Raw genomic sequence first — 17,080 nt, forward strand, 5'->3', positions numbered from 1 at the left:
GTGGAAGGGATGACCTCTAATTTGCCATGTGCGCGAGACATGCGTCTGTATGGGACATGAGGGAAGTGATATAATCATTTCCATAAATATCTGCTTTTGCTTTATGTTTTTTTTGTGGCCCAAAATCCTTTTTGTTTTGTTTTGCTGCAGGGTTTACTGTCCCATCTCTGACCATCCAAACACAAAACATCTGCTCAATCCCATTAATAGTGGGAGGATGTTTCATTTACAAAGTGGTTGGGCTAGCTTTATTCTTGACAAAGGCAGATGGGACAAGGGAGCAGAGGAGAGAGGGAGAGAGAAAAGCAGAGAAAGAAATGGAGAGAGCAACAAAGTAGGCGGTGATTTCCCTACTTGGCAACACAAAAGGCCACAACAAAACTAGTCCACTTTTTAATTAACAACACTGGGCTCCAAAAAAGCTTTGAAAATAGAGAAAATGTCCAAATTATAACCATGTGGAAGACATAAAGCCTACAACATGGAGTACTTGGGGGATTCAGATAGCTTTACTGTTACCAGGATGCATAAACTTCAGAGCAAATTTGCCCAACGCACAAATGACAGACTATCCGTCGTAAGACAGGGCTTTGTCTTCATGGCTGCCTATTTGAGAATAAGGAAAAGACTCCATGTGTCTGTCTGTATGTACTTACACATATGTCGGACATATATAATATTATAGCTTCAAAAATGTGCTCAGGCCGATTAATTTGCACACTTTCCTGTCTGGTAGATTTAGGTGAATACATTTTTTTTAATTTACACTCTATCCTTGTTTCAGCCCCTCCTAACAATCATAATAATGATAAAGTCAAATAATAGGCTATAGGATTCTGTGTTGATCTGTGATTCTGTGTTGTGTTGATAAATAGTGTTGTTGTGTGTATTGTGCGTCTAGAATATTGATTAAAGTCACCTTACAAACTCATTTGATTGAACATACAGTAGTTTGGAAAGGCACCTATGTTTATCAGGTCCCACTGTTCACATTGTATGTCATGGCAAAAACAAAGCCATGAAGTCCAAGAAGCTCTCTGGAGACCTCTGAGATAATACTGCGATGCTCTCAGTGTTCCCGGGAGCTCAATGGCCTGAATCATTATGAAATGGAAGAAGGTTTGGAACCACAAGGACTGTTCCTACAGTTGGCTGCCCACCCAGCAACCCGATGATCACAGAGCTCCGCACAGAAGGAAGAACCTATCGGAAGGATTACTACCTAAGCAGTGTTTCATCAACCAGGCCTTCATGGTAGCGTGGTTAGATGGAAACCACTTTGAATCAAAAGCACATGACAGCTCACTTTGAGTTTGCCAAACAGCAGTTCAAGGTCCAGTGAGTGGGATTTAGTGACATGCAGCGGTGGGGCTGCAGATTGCAACCAACTTACTATCTCTCACAAAACGCTCCCCCCCGTGGCCCACCTGGCCGACCTGAAGGCTACCATACACTGTGTTACCTTTAGGTAACATACATAAGGAAAGCTCCTGTCTAAAGGCAATGTTTTGTTTGTCCTTTCTTACTTACTTTAGCAACATGGAGATGCAACATGGAAAGCTCAGTGGAAGAAAACCGGCTCCCTATAAAGATAAATGGGGCTCATTCTAAGGTAATAAAAACCCAGTGATTCTAAGGTGATTATACATTACACAAAATCATGATGATTATGTTTAATTACTGCTAATAGATCCCATAAACTTTAAATGACTCTGGGAGCATGAGGACCGGGGTACTGCTTATCACTTGGTTATTACCATCACCACATTGATGCATGGTGGTGAGAGAATTTTGGTATGGGGTGACCCAGTGGCACGAATAGAAGGGCTGTTGAAGAAAACCTGCTCCAGAGAAGTGACCAGAGAGAAGGGCAACATTCACCTTTCAACAAGACAATGACTTAAAGCACAGACTTGAACCACTCAGAATATCACTATATAGATCTGAAGATGGTAGTTCACAAATACTACCCATACAATCTGACGGAGTTTGAGAGGATGTGTCCAAAAGAATGGGATGTGCTGCCAAAGTTCAGGAGTCCAAAGCTTATTGAGACTTACCTAAGAAGAATTCAAGCGAAAAGGGGGCTTCTACAAAATACTAAATGAAGTACTTTAAGTTTGGCCTTCAAACTATAAAATATTATTATGGTTACATAGGAAAAGTTAAAGATGTGTTTTCATAACCACTGAAAATTCTTCAGTGCTAGTTGAAGGAAGGAGAGTACCATACTAATCCTCTTACCACCGTAGCACAACACTAGTATACGAGCGGTTTTCTTTCCACTGGGCAGCAGGGTAAGCATAGGGGTTACTCACTTATACTGTGCCACAGTCAACAGCCTCTAATATAATAAAGAGCGGCAGTCTGACTAGATATTTATTTTTTATTTTCATTATCAACTCAAACTAGTTTTACTTTAAGATGAGAATTTAGAGTCTTCATGGAGTGATGTTCTTCTTGCTTTCTGAAGATAACAGCATATGAGGTTTACAAAAATCTCACAACATTATATAGTATTTGTCAATATACATGTTGAATAATAAGTGCTGACAGCAACCTGATTTTGAAATTATTGTTTATCATTTCTATCAGTTATTAAAGCACTGCACTTACAAAAGGACTTCCTCAAATCTGGAAACATGGCAATGCTGCTACAACAAAGCCACAAGGGCAGGAAACAAGTACTAAGACAAGGTGAAAACAAGCCAATAGCTTAGTCATACTAGCTAAACCACTTTGGTGAAAATGGCTTCCATGCAGAAGTTGGTAACCACCCCTCACTGCGCAGGAAAACTGTGTGTGATAACAACCATGACAAGTACTTAAGATTAATGCTGAACCAGGGAGGCAGCCTACACTGGGATGGCTGACAGACAGTTAGGGTTTATTGTTATGGTGAGCACTATCTTCCAATAAGGTTTAACGATAGATGGCACTTAGGATTTGTTAACAACCGGTGTGAACACCTGACGGCTCATGTTTCCTACCCTGGCTTATTTTTTAGCAATATTATGACACTACCCTTATCTCAGCGACTTGTTGTGTATCATTAGGAAAAGACAAAATGACCCACGCTACAAAGATGTCAAGGGTTGAACAGGTTTCTCCAAAATTTTCTTGAATCTCTCAACCTCATCCACACTTCATTCCACAGAGGAAAGGAACCCAGAGAGAAAGGGAAGGTATAGGAAGGGGTGGGGTGGGGGTGAAGGGAGGGTGACGGCTGAAAAGAAAAACAGGAAAAAAAGAAAAAAAACGGAGGAAAAAGGGGAAAGGTGCTTACGGTTCATTTGATGTACAGCGGGCTGAAACCAAGGGTTGTGTTATTCTGTGCACTTCACAGGCGGACCACCTGTGAGCACTTAGATATTAATAGATATGAAAAAAGGTGTGAGTGTGTGTGTGTGTGGCTAACCTAACTGAAAAGTCATTAGTTTGATATTACTATGTTGGAAGGCCAGCTCTTTTAACAGGGTAAAACTTGCCTGCCTTTAAAGTCATGCCGACATACATGGGGCAGGCAGCGTATCGGTCAAGTTCACAAAGCGTGACTGCTCTCAGGGCAGAGCTCCAGGCTTGTTCACGACTTAAGTCTGTTTTTATGGAGCATTTACATATTGGCACACTTCCTGCAGGAACTGTTGAAATGCGTAGAGAGGGATTTTTTATCTCGCCGTTCGACTGAACGCCATTCAACGGGCGCAACGCAGCATTTCCGGGCTGCATATGGGTTTAAAAATGTTAAGGAAGCCTCAGACCCTACGTCACCTGAAAGAGTTTGTCCAATAAAGCCACAATCCCAATTTACTGCTGATAATCCAAAATCCCAGTCAATCCTAATACTTTTATATTGTTTTCTGTCTGTGGTTTGACAACATGGGACAAACATGTTCTCACAGCAGCTTAGAGAGAACTTTAACACTAGGCCTCTTTTGATGCCATGTTTAAAAAGCCCCAAAGCAAATTGCTCCCAATCACAATCTCATGATAAAGAAATCAGGACAATGGCCAGCACTTAATCTCCTTAGTGAGCAAACAAGCAGACAGTGAGGCTGGAGAGGTAAGCTCATTGCATTTGCATGGTCTCTTTTAAAATTCCCAGTGTTCATTTCTGTTAACTAATGGAATCCCTTTAAAGTTTCACAGCCACCGGTCATAGGTAAGATTTCACAGTGCATCAATTGTCCATTGATGTAGAAGAGGGGGAAAAACAGAATTGAGCTGAGTGTGAAGAAAAGGAAAGAAATTAACCTATCATTTCCCTTTAAGGCCGTGTGAGTAAATTCATTTAATTTGAATTTAGGTTTTTGAACAATGTCTGCAATTTCGTAGTTTCAAACTCTAATTTTTTTTGCAGTATAATTATTTTGTCACTTTGTAAAAATTATGCCAAATTAATAGTTACGAGATGCCAACAGTGACCTGCAATGTGCACAGCAAGTGGCTGGAAGAGTCTTAAAACAGTTAGGACTCAGGTGAATTCTTTTCTTTGACAGAAGAATACCAAACACATATTATTTCCTTTATAGTTAACACGTAAAGTAACTGAATTTAGTATTAATAAAAAGAAAACAAGCATGTAATAAGTTGTTTATTTAACACACTTTAATATAGTTGTACACAGCCGTAGCTAAATTCTAAATAGTAATAAATATACAGCATTTGTCAACAATTATCACCTCTGCTATGGAGAGTTACTTTATGTTATTTTGTGTTTTAATATATTGTCATGATTCATCATCTTGTGGGCCTCCATTTAATGCCCACAGGAGGAATTACAGATCTGAACAAATACATAACTAATCATCTGCTTCCAACTACATTGGAGTGTGTTACAGACCATTTACTAAATGTTTACCTACTGTTTACACAAGCTAAAAACTTCTAAAAATGATTGTGTATAGGAGCCTAACATTTTGACGTCTCTACTAGAGAAGAAGACGTGTCAACATTCTCATAGAGAAGAATAAGTCAAATGGGCAGATCGGAGGATGAACTCATTCACTTAGCAAATTTTGGCACTTTACTCTAGCACCACCATCTGACTAGAATGACTGACTTTTTACACCAGATCTTCTGGAAAAAGAAAAAGTAGTGAAATTGAATTCTCCCGAGGGGATAACATAACGGATGTATTAAGTAATTTGGATAACATGCTCTATGATGGTGACCCATTCATTCCTATGAAAAGCTTCTCATTGGGTGCATATGCTGCAAAGGTTTTTGCGAGTCCTTGCCTGACTTCATGCTGGCTCCCTGGACACATAATAATCTGCTGTTACAGCTGTTTTAGACTTTCTGAATCTTATATTGAATGGATCAAATTCTAATAATACAAAACCTATTTTGGAAAATGTGTCAGTGAGAACCCCCTTTTTTTTTCATCTTCTTTATTTACAGCTCCTCCTTTTGTAATGATAATATATATAATTCCATAGCACTGCATGACCACTAAGCCACAGTCACCTCACCAGCCAGCACTATTTTGGGTTGGGGTGGAAGGGTGTTGTTGGGGGGGGTAAACCCTTTTGATCATACTGGCACACGGGTCGTTACCAGATAGCAGATTTGTCAAAAAATATATTTTTCCACCCAATCCCTTTAAATGTTAGTGTAAAATACACATTGAAAGCTTTGCCTACTGGTGCAATTTACACTTAAAATTATTGTATGTTTTATTTGTACATAGAAAGTGAAAAAATTTAAAATTTTGATTTTTAGACCATGTCAATAATTTCTAAATTATTTCCATGGATACTGCTGCCGATACAAGCAAACCAGTCTTCAGTGGGAACAAGAGACATATTCCCCAGCATGCCGTCCACCTACACACAGACTGTAAAGAAGTTACAAATGTGCTAAAAGGTCAAGGTCAACAAAATGTGATCCAAAAGCACATTTTCCAAAATCTCTGCAAATAATTCAAGGACAATCCATAATGTATATTGATCAGAATTATTCCCCCATTCATACGATATCATACGATATGTGATTTCATGAAGAAGTCAAAAACTTCTAATTACATCATGCATTTTTCCAAATATGTTAGGACTGACAACCTGAAGCTAAAATGAATAAAAAAATAATGAATGTTCATATTGTAGCAGTGACATCACCATGACATCACCATGAAGTCATAAATTGACATCCTACAGTGTAGTAATGCAATAGCTTTTGCAACCAATAACATCAACTACATGTTATTAAGTTAAATCAATCATACGGTATAAAGGATACCATGATGAAGTCATTATGAAATGGTAATATTACAGTATTAAAAAGTTAGCATCGTGATGCATAACCAATGCATTTGGTTTTCATAACTTTGAATTACTTGACAAAATTGTATTTAATTTTGCTTTCTTGATCCCAACAACTTACTGTAAATAATCTGCTGTCAATATTCATTAACATACATTTGTGTCGGTTTTATGGATATTTGTTTATTCAGCGATTCACACTGTCAGAGGATGATATCACCTCCTCTTGGATGAGGATACATGTGGTGAGGTCTCTGTTGTGGCCGTGGGCTGCACTTCACAAGCAGCAGACATGTCTGACATCTCGTACAAGTTTAGTGGTCGTTTTGATAACCAGAGTTAGACAGTCTGGCACTGCATGATTTTGTACCATCGTGTTTCTTATCTAGCTGTAATGCTGTTTACACTGCAGTTACACAGACGTCCAAAAAGGCAACAGAGGGAAAAAAAAAATCCCTCTCAGTTCTGCCATGTGATGGTTTATCAAGCAAAGATTCAGACAATGTACAATGACATCACCTCGGCTTTTCATTGAGATGCATTTTTGGTTTGAATTGTCAAATTAATAAATTCTGGTAGGAGACGTTTGTCCAGTGCAACATTTCCCAAATATGATATGATTACAATATGTCCATAAAACCTATCAGAATTACCATCAGATCCACGATACTAAATATCACTCAATACTTTGACCAAACAAGTAATATTTAAAACTAGAATGGGACTCAGTACAACTCTTACCTCTAACAAGGCCTGTAAGTGCACTTAAATTAAATCAATCTGCACCAAATTACACACTCATGTAGAAATCATCCAAGATCCAGGAATTATTCCCTGAGAAATCAGTGTTGAAGAAAGTCATAAAAAATTCCTGGATGTGTCCCCACCAAAATGTTATTAACTCTTCCCTGACCCATTCTTCATCCCTCCCCTAAGTCCAGTAGATTTGCGTTATCTTGCTTCTAATAACAAACCAACAAACTGACGGACAGCGGTGATAACAAAAGCTCCTTGACATATCAATGAAGAAGACTGGTGTTCCTCTTCTCTAACAGTTATTTCAGAAAATAGTCTGCACAACAGACCATTGACAACATTAATTTAGACCTAACAAATTGTAGATGGGGTAACCTATAAGCCAATAAAGTTATATACACATTTCTAGCCATTATGTGAAAACATACATTTGTGCCCAACAAGCACAATTTCTGTGGATGCCTTCTGTTCCTTGGCCAGTAATTCACAAAAAACTTAAAATCAGTAGCTTGGTAGACGGCCAAGTGCTCGCTAGCAAGTTAGTGATTAATATCTGCTTCATACTTTAGATTTGGCTTTTTTTTATACAAATGTAATCATGCGGAAAAAAAACAAACAATCAGATCAAGGTCTTAGTTGAAGACATGCTTTAAAAGTTCATCCCCGAAAAAAAGGAAACTTTTTATTTTTTGGAATAATTCTGTCATGTTATTTCTTAATAGTGATTTATTTGAAAGAAGCCACATCATGTCAACAGACAAATTCATATCAAAATTAATGGACAATACATGGTTTGAGTACTTTCTTGCCCTCTCTGTGTCTCTGCTGGCACGGCAGCATACACAGCTGAGCAACAAGCCTGAGCTTTGACAACTTCTTTAACAGGGACAGATTCATCACGCCACTAAAAACAGACACATAATGATTACCATCAACATCATCATTATGATTACCCTACAACAATGGTCAAAGTAAAATTCAGAGCCAGAGGAACAGCCCATGTTGTCCCCAGTAAAAAAATAATGGAAGAAGCTGCTGCTGTAAATTACATCAGAGCAGGCTGTGAGTGCTAATTACTGTCTTGGTGTGAAGACACAACTCAATCTATACCGAATGTGTGGCTATAAATGTGTGGCCGAGTGGGGCTGCTTGTGTGCGGGAATTCCCCTCGTGTTCAACATGTGCGTGTGGGTCTCGGGTTTTTCAGCGACGGCCTGGTTTCTTTCACACATCAGTGAGATGGAGAGACGGAGTTATTACACCACGGAGAGCTGCCTTCATGGCACAGCTGCCTCAATGGTCAGGCTCAACGGGCCAGGCTAGTCATTAGACTGGCCTGTTACTAAATCAGGGATATGGTTTATGGGACAGTTCCGTGTGGAGAGAGATTTAGTCTTGATTCATCTGCCATTACTCCTGGCTTTGATCGGGTATTCAAAACTTCCATATTCAGAACATTTAGATGGCTGCACAAAAAACCCAAGCTGTGAATCTGTGGCAGACTAATGGGTTTTGTGAGACTGAAAAAACGGGGGAACGAATGAGAGTCTAACTTCACCAGAATCCAGTTCAAACACAAATGATTTGACTGGCTCATGGTTAAAAGTACAGGCAGTAAGATATGTTTTGAGGAAAAGTGATGGCAACCGACTAACATAAAGGGGATCTTTCTTCTGACCAGACAGAGACTATGTGTCTGGTTGTGTGTTACTAGATATTGGGAAAACTATTTCGTATCATATGAACATACTGTAGGGCTGCCTGACAAAATCCATTTGTAGCTACGTTAGTGTAACAGGTCGCCTGTCGGCCATGAGGGAAACTAGTAACTGAATCAATAAAGGTACTGGACATGTTTGAGCTACTCTTGCATTGATTAGATAGCTATAATTAGAAATTTAAAGCACCTTAACAAATTCAACTCTTTACATAAAAAGGGGTATTTCTCATTGTATGAATTTGTCTTCATGTATAAATAAGCATTAGCACGAGGCATATTTATAAGTGATACAGAAAACATTTCATGAACTTTTTACACATGTTTTTTACAGATTAGGGAGACACTGTTTGCTATAAGATGTCATTAGCATTTATGATCATATTATAATTAAATACCCAACCGTATATGAAGTTTTATTAGCTCCACAATATTAAAATACTCCTCACACATTAGTGCATCAACTTATAATTCAACACTCTAACATGAGCTGCTTTCCATAACTAATATTTTTAGTTTTGATAATTACATATACGTGTCTTCTAAAAATCGATGCAATTTTGATTCAGTAAAGCTTCTACACGCAGGACTACAACTTGTAATGGAAATGTTTACGTTGTGCTGTAGCTACTTTTACTCTGTATCTGGATACTTCTTCTATAACTGCATGTCAAGCACTTGATGCTCATCAGCCCGAGTAGGACTGAAGAGAAAGAGAATAAAACCCTGAGGGTGTGGCCTTGCATGGTTGCTGGATCAATCACTCCATCTAGTGCCACTCTCAGTCAAAAGAAATGCCCAAGCTGTTGGACAATCTGCCATCAAAACGTGAGTGTATTTTGACCTTGGCATCGTACCTATTAATCAAGTCAAGGATCGTTAAGGACAAGTGAAGAGGACGAGACGAGAAAGAAAACAAGCACACACACACTGCAGCTGTTAAAGAGAGTGCTTTGCCACTGCACTTCATCTGCGTCCCTCTAATTACACCACTAGGAATAGATCCACACATCCACCGAAGCGCCGCAAAGCGCCAGCCGCCACACCAAGAGCTGGCGGCCACCGGTCCGCCCTCTGTAGAGCCTCCAACGCACACAAGCCACTGGGGTTTCTTACATAACTCTTCCCAGCCAAAACTTCTGGGCTTTCCAGGCTCTGTTTGAGTCATATCATTGTTTCCTGGTAAGTCTATCCGTCGGGTTGCTGCCATGTTGAGCTTGACCACTGTGAAGGGAGCCTCAGCAGGGCCAGGAAGGTAGCTCAGTAAAAGGCACTTCCCCTAACTTCATGTAGAGCCAGACCAATGGAGGCATCGCTCAGGATTTGGGTTCTGATCAAATCAAGAGGCCTGTAATTATGGGACAGTCCACACCAGGCCGCTTAGAAATGAAAATGGATAAAAGAATAAACTGTGATGAAAGGAGTCCTGGATTCACAACAGTGGAAAAGAGAAGTTACTCGGCCTCTGTTAAGATTCATTCTAATCTCATTACATGCCCTAGCTGTAACCGAAGAGGAGGGAAATCTGTGCTTTCAGGCTACACTTGTGGCGCTGCTTTTGGTTGTAATTTAAACATTTATTAGTGATTTAGATGTGGCTCAGAGTAAATGAGTCAGAAAGATTAAAAGTGCGCTTGGAATTCTGAAGCTGACTGTGCCCTGTGGAAAATGTCACGGGGGAATCTGTCAACTCCCTGACTCAGCTTTTCACAACACACTGAAACTAAACGTACTGAGTTGTTTGATGCTGCTGAGAGTGCATTTGTGTAGAGCCCTGGCCTGGATGTTAAAGGAAAGAAGGATAAAAACATGAATGTCACTGATGACCCAATGAGAACTAGAAATGAGGACAAAGGCACTTTGGTCTTAACTATCCATCTAAAAAATGTCGCAACATTATTCATCGGTTTGTTTTGCTCCGTCTTTTTTGTGCTTCCCTGGACAGTCTCCCCTTGCTTAGCTGTGGCGGAAAAATAATAATTTTGCAGTGAAAAGACTTTGGAAAATATTTAATTAGTTTGTCTGACACAGATCAATGAAGCCTCATATTAGCTTCAGATATAATTTGGAATGTACTTCAAATGCAGCACACAGACTATAAATGTTGTCCTCCACCACTTAGACTGGATTTTTGGGGGAACATATCTTTTGTCAGGGCAAATCAACCAGACTAATTATCATGTGTATCGATGTAGTTTACAGTTCACACTATACAATTCAGTTTTAATTGTACTTTTAATGATTCTTTAGATGCCAACGGCTACTTCAGCAACACACGGTAACCTGTTATCAAATGTTTAAGTGTTGGCAACTCCACATTAAATCGCATCACATACAGTGGTGGACTGTGATTCAAAGCAACTGGAAGAAAGCCACAGCATTAGAGCAACAAATCAATGTGAATTTCCAATGTTCTCAATGTAATGAATATCCAGAGGTAAAGACTGCAAGGCGGCGAGAGGAGCATCTCCTACAACTGTCAACATCCCCATTAGTTGTTTATTAAATGTTTAGCAATACGTTGCCTCTGCCGGGGAGGTTATGTTTTCACTTGTTGTTTGTCCATATGTCTGTCTCTTAGCAGGATTATACAAAAACTACTGAACCAATTTTCTCTAAACCTGGTGGAAGGGTGAGGTAGAGGCAAATAGCGATCCCATTAACTTTTTGTGATTTAGGGAGCAGATCCAGATTTATTTGTTCCACTTTGCTTAACATTTTTAGATAGGGCGTTAGCCTTGGTGGGAAGATGTATTCTTTGAATGCCTTTCTAGTTTTTAAAGAAACGGGAAAGACTACAACTGGTAGACATAAATCACAGCCTTGCTTTTTAACAGTTCCAGTACTTCAGTGCACTTTTAAGCAGATTTTGTGTCATTAATTGTACTAATGTTTCTGGTGAGGTGGGAACGGTGAGAAGATGGGGTCCAAACAACCACGTCTTGTCTGTCTTTGTCTTCAATATCATCCTGCTCCTGCTTGGATGGAGCTGAGAAGTTTAGTCATACGTCTGGGTAAGTGACGGATTCTTGGGGCCTGGAGGTCACGGGGTGAGCCATCGCTCAACAGCTCCTTTATTAACCGCACATGCACACACAACACACACCACGTAGTACGTGAACACACGCTTACACACATACACACCACAGGAGTATCGGGGACATTCACAACCCAACACATCCAATACAAACTGACAAGGTTGCCTGTTCACACTGACAAAGCATCTACTGTCCCTTTCGTTTTTGAGGTGGGGGTCAGCGATGCTACGAAAGTGGGAGCGGAGATACCTGAGTTAAATACTCACACTGATACATTCAATCATTGAGAACATCAGCACAGTGTTGAAGAGAGTAAATAATTTGGATTTTTTTCAGCTGACTCAAGGACCGAATGGTCACTCCGTTGACCTCTATACCTCGAAAACTGGAGGAAATGGGTGAAAGAGGAAAAGTGAGAAGAATACCTTCGCTTAAACGTATTCCATGAAGTTATTCAATATTTGTATGAAACTCCGACAAATATAACAGGAACAAATATGTGAAGAAATTAAAAAAACATTTTGTAAAAATAATAATGTGAAGGTTGATATATTTATGTGTAACACATGTAACACCCCTGCCATACTGTGTGCAGTGCCCTGGGCTGATAACCAACCTTAATCATAACAAGTCCGACAATGTGAAACAGGTCAGTTTAGGCCAAACAGTTAACTGCTCACGGTAAGATTCTTCCACTGTTGACGAAAAAACTCAGGCTGAAAACAAGATGCGATTTAACTGCTCTCTTCAGTCTGTCACAAGATATTAGAGCCTCAAAAGAGACAACGAGGTGCTGTTCAAATGCTATTATACTGGATATTTGCACTTCTTTTTAAATAAATATGTATCTTAATTAATGAATCACACATTGATATTCATGCTTGTCATCCGTAGTAAAAGTTTTCAGTAACACTTCTTTCTCAGGAGTAAGTTCTTTATAGAGAGCAAATGATAAATTGGGTAGGTGTAAATTAACACGATAGGCTTATTTCACATAAACACCGTCTTTCTGTCTTCTGAACTTGCATAGACTGTTTCAGCTCCTTCCTAAAACCATCTGTGTGTTTGGGCGGGCGGGCGGGCATGTGTGTGTGTGTGTGTGTGTGTGTGTGTGTGTGCGTGTGTGCGCGCGTGCGTGTTTGTGCGCAAGTGTGTCTTACCACTGGGGTTGAATTGCATGCAGGATATGGGTTTGTCATGAGCTGGGAAGTGAGCCACCACTCCCTCTCCGTCCGAGTCCTCACTCACCACAACCTGTAGGGTACACACAAACACGCACACAAAAACACACACACACGCACACACACACACACAGAAAGAAAGAAAGAAAGTCAAAATCATTTTCTAACAATATGAACATTAAACCAGAATGGGACTTTCCCCTGAGCTGCAGGATTTCTCTTAACAGTTTGGTTTGCTCTGATATCATCACCACAGCCGTGTTCTTCAACATCACACCACAGCTAAATAGCTGGAGGTTCAACTCATTTCTGAATGTGCCATTGCCCTCTCGTGGCTAGAATATAGTTTTAGATTTGAGATTCATTTTTAGGTGAAAAATTGCAGATGCACTCCCTCTATGCTACCCACAACATATAAAAAGAAAATAATAGTAATATGTAAAAAGCGATAACAAACCCGCTGGGGAATCATCTGGGCAGATTATATTGCTGAGGTGTTAAAATTAATAACTCAGCATCTTGTAAACCCTTTATATCCACTTAGACCTTTTCTGTTTACACCAACAAGCGCATGCCCAGCGTCTTTTCAGGTGTGTTAGTATGGACAGGGATTAAAACTGATTTGGAGCCAAAATCCTTTTGTGGACAGAGATCTTTTATTTTAATGGAGTCTGATTCTCTCCTCTTCTTTTCCATTTTCCTGCGACTGGACATCAGCCAGTAGAGGGCTGGGTCGACGAACAGCCTTAAGTCCGAGCTAACTAGCTCAACTCTAATCCCGGCTCTCTTCCCTTTATTTAATTTACACCATACACTAACGTCTGGCTCAGCTGCTCTGGCTGGCTGGTGAGAGAATTACGAAGGGCAGAAATAGTTGGACATTGTTTTCATTTTGTGTGGATGTGGTCTGCATGCGCTGCCGTCACCAAAGAAATTATGAAACATCACAACCTATTAGGGTTGGTTGTTCAGTAAAAGGCTGTACTGAGACCAGTGAGGATGTGGTATGGTCCAACAATGGAGACAAGAATATGAACAAATTTACTTTGGCAATAATGTGGCTTTTCACATGTGGGTTTGACAATACCCCATGACAGTGGGTTTTCCCGTAACTAAGAAAAAACTGGCCACAGCTGACATTGGCTTGCTACTTCTGACACTTCCCTCAGAAAATGAAAATTGTTTGTCACTTTTTAGGCTGCTCCCAAATCTCTGGATGAAATCCGTTGTCAAAATTGGGACAGATCAAACAAAAGCCAAGATGAGTTCAGGCAGACAACCTCTTTTGCCACAAAGCCAGATTAGAAATGAGCCTAGTCCTAAACATGAGGCCACATTGTGCATGACAATGAGAGAGAGAACACATACAAAGAGTTACATTTGGCCTCAGTACTGCATTAATGATGTCAGCATTAACTAACTTCACACAACTAGAGTCCAAACAACAAACCTTCTCTGAAGTCTAAAGGGGCTTCATCTCAGACTACGAGCATGAAAACAAGCAGCAAAAAAAGGAAAACAAATGTGAGAATAGGATGAAGGAAAGAGTCTGGTGACATGAAGCAGATCACTTTTATTACGCTGCAGGCAGACAATGTTGTTCTGTGAGGGAATCCTGCTGGAGCCCTTTGAAACAAGAGTGTCCTCCAGACAACCAAGCCTGTTACACAGGAGAGTGTGTGTGTGTGTGGGTGTGTGTGCGTCATGGAGCTGCTGTTCCAAATAAGGACTTTCAAAGGCTGCAGGAGATGAGAATATCCTGAACTACTACGCTGACATATTCTATCATATTCCCGGCCTTTCCCAATTCTCCAGAAATCACACCCGAAACCCCCCCTTCGTCTTTCTCTCAACCCGCCCTCACTACCTCCATCACCCTCCTTTTCTACTCCACTCCCAGCTTTTCCCCTCCCTGCCTTCCTGGCCCAGTCCGTGTTTATGGCCAGTGTATGGTTACAGTGTGTCGGCCGGTGACAGAGTGCAGGCCTGCTTCTGAAGGCTCAGGTCTAGCTTATAAGACAACACTGACTACAGGGCCCGCTACGAGAGACGGAGAAGGCAGGGAGTCTGTGTGTGGTGACTACATCACCGACAAACTGTGCTGTGTATGCTAACACGGCTCATTAAAAATGTGACAGCTACTGCAGTGTGATTAATCATGGTTTAGAGTGGCTGCAGGAGAATCTTAGGATTAAAGTTTTGAACGTTTTTGTAGACATTAAGGAAATTCTGTTGAAGGCAACTGGCATGGTTCAAACCGTGAGTAGGGTTAGACTGATAAACTGTAGGAATATTCATTGTGCCCAGGTGCAGGCTCACTGAGAACTATGGTCCTGAGCAATATCCAGATTTCTAGATGTTTTTTGTAGATTGTGTGCAAATCATTCTCTCTATGCAAGTTGGGTTGAGAATCAATCAAATTTTGACAACCTGTCACTCGGCATATTCAGTGCAGCGGCCCAAGCTGTCGTTGTGGCCAAAGGTTCTGCAGGGACACATTAGTGAAGGACACAGATAATTGTGTCCGAGGTTCATTTTGTGTTTTTACTTTTTCAATATTATGTAACCTTGGACATGTGGCACCTTTGCTTACCAGCAAGAAGGTTCTGTGTTCCTCCCACAACCTAAATACATGCAGCTCAGGTTAATTAGGGAGCTGTTCATAGGTGTGAACATGGTTTCTTTGTCTCTATATGTCCTTCCTGTGATAGACTGCATGAACCCTGCCTCTTACCAAGTGTCAGCTAAGATGAGTGCCAGCATTTTTTCCCAGTTTTCCTACATTTAAACACTGCTTATGGTATAATTTTGGAATCCTCACTTTAATTTGAGTGCCTAAAATATTTGCTCAGTGCTGTATGTCTAGGAACTTATGAAAGCTGACAAATGCCATGTCAAGACCTCATCTGAGACATGGTACACTCTTGAGCTTCATGTGAGGTTACTGCATACTAACAGCCGACTGTTTACAGAGTGTCTCTACAACCCAGGGCTGCTAGATCTGCCACGGTTGTGGCTAAAAGCTTGGCTGTTAAAATATGCAGCAAATCTAAGTCACACCTTTCAGTGAGCTATGCGGGGTGAGGTGAATGAGTATGAGTATGTTCAAGCCGCAGGAAAAAAGCCGACCTGGAAGATTTTCCTGTTTCCCACAAAGCCACAGAGGCCAAAGTTGTGTTTACCTGGGTCACACATGACAAGAGCAGAGAGGAAAGAAGCCAAGACCAAATTTATGCCAATTTAATCTTGCGTGTGTGTGTGTGTGTTCATGCATCATGTATATAAAGGGCCCAGTTGAGGGGAAATGTAAGTATTTAGAGGGCTAGCAATGCAGTGAAGCTGACATTCAATTAAATAGGATGGTCACCTGGTAACAGTTTCTGGTTAACCACCAAGCAGGCTCCAAAAAGGGAAACTGAGTGAGCTCACACCAGCTTTAGTCTAAGGTTTGGGCTGGGATGCAGTGAGGGGGGGGCTACAGGTTTTTAAGAACCTTAAACATGTCGCCCTATCATTCAAGAGTCATGGTGAAAAAAACTTTATAGCATAAATAGTTAATATCATATTAACCTATAACCATCTGAATCTGACATTTTATAGAAAATATCAATATTATCTTGGTGTTTGATGATGGTGTTGGTGAAGAGCCTGTTTAACATGATACTACAGAACAAAATGTTCAATTGGCATCTGATGGCAATTGATGAGTCCACATCCTCTAAATGCCCATTTGCCACTAATCTATACAATCAGTATTGTTACAGTGTTGCCAATGTCACTGACAGTGATCTCAGTTCTTAAAAGATGGGTTTCTTTCTACAGATACTGTTCTGAACTTCATCTCAAAGTATCAGGGGTCGCCACATTTTTTGGTCCCCAACCCTAAAAAACATTGGTGCAAGAAACGTCCGACCCTCGTTATCTCTGGAGGTGGTTAAAGCACACAACAGATATTTACTGCGTTTGCAAAGAAAATCATCTCAATGAGCACATGTCTCAATGTTTCAATGCAAATTAGCAAAACCTATTTGATCCACCCATCCAATCATACCTGCAGTCTAGTAAAACAGACATTAACTAGTTAAACATACTGCAAAACATCATTTAAACATGATACTGATGTAT

The 17,080-nt window shown here is 40.4% G+C and overlaps 1 protein-coding gene across 5 annotated transcripts in view; it reads right to left on the reverse strand.

The window, feature by feature from the left end:
• Positions 1 to 17,080, reverse strand: part of bcas3 (BCAS3 microtubule associated cell migration factor) — a 318,499-nt gene that overhangs the window by 259,195 nt on the left and 42,224 nt on the right. For all 5 annotated transcript variants that reach the window (XM_035154599.2, XM_035154598.2, XM_035154597.2 and 2 more), the window contains exon 13: positions 12,935 to 13,028. In XM_035154599.2, coding sequence (XP_035010490.1) covers positions 12,935 to 13,028 — 94 coding nt within the window. The remainder of the gene's footprint in view (positions 1 to 12,934; positions 13,029 to 17,080) is intronic.

The sequence above is a fragment of the Hippoglossus stenolepis genome, chromosome 4, assembly GCF_022539355.2.
Source record: "Hippoglossus stenolepis isolate QCI-W04-F060 chromosome 4, HSTE1.2, whole genome shotgun sequence".
Lineage (NCBI taxonomy): Eukaryota > Metazoa > Chordata > Actinopteri > Pleuronectiformes > Pleuronectidae > Hippoglossus > Hippoglossus stenolepis.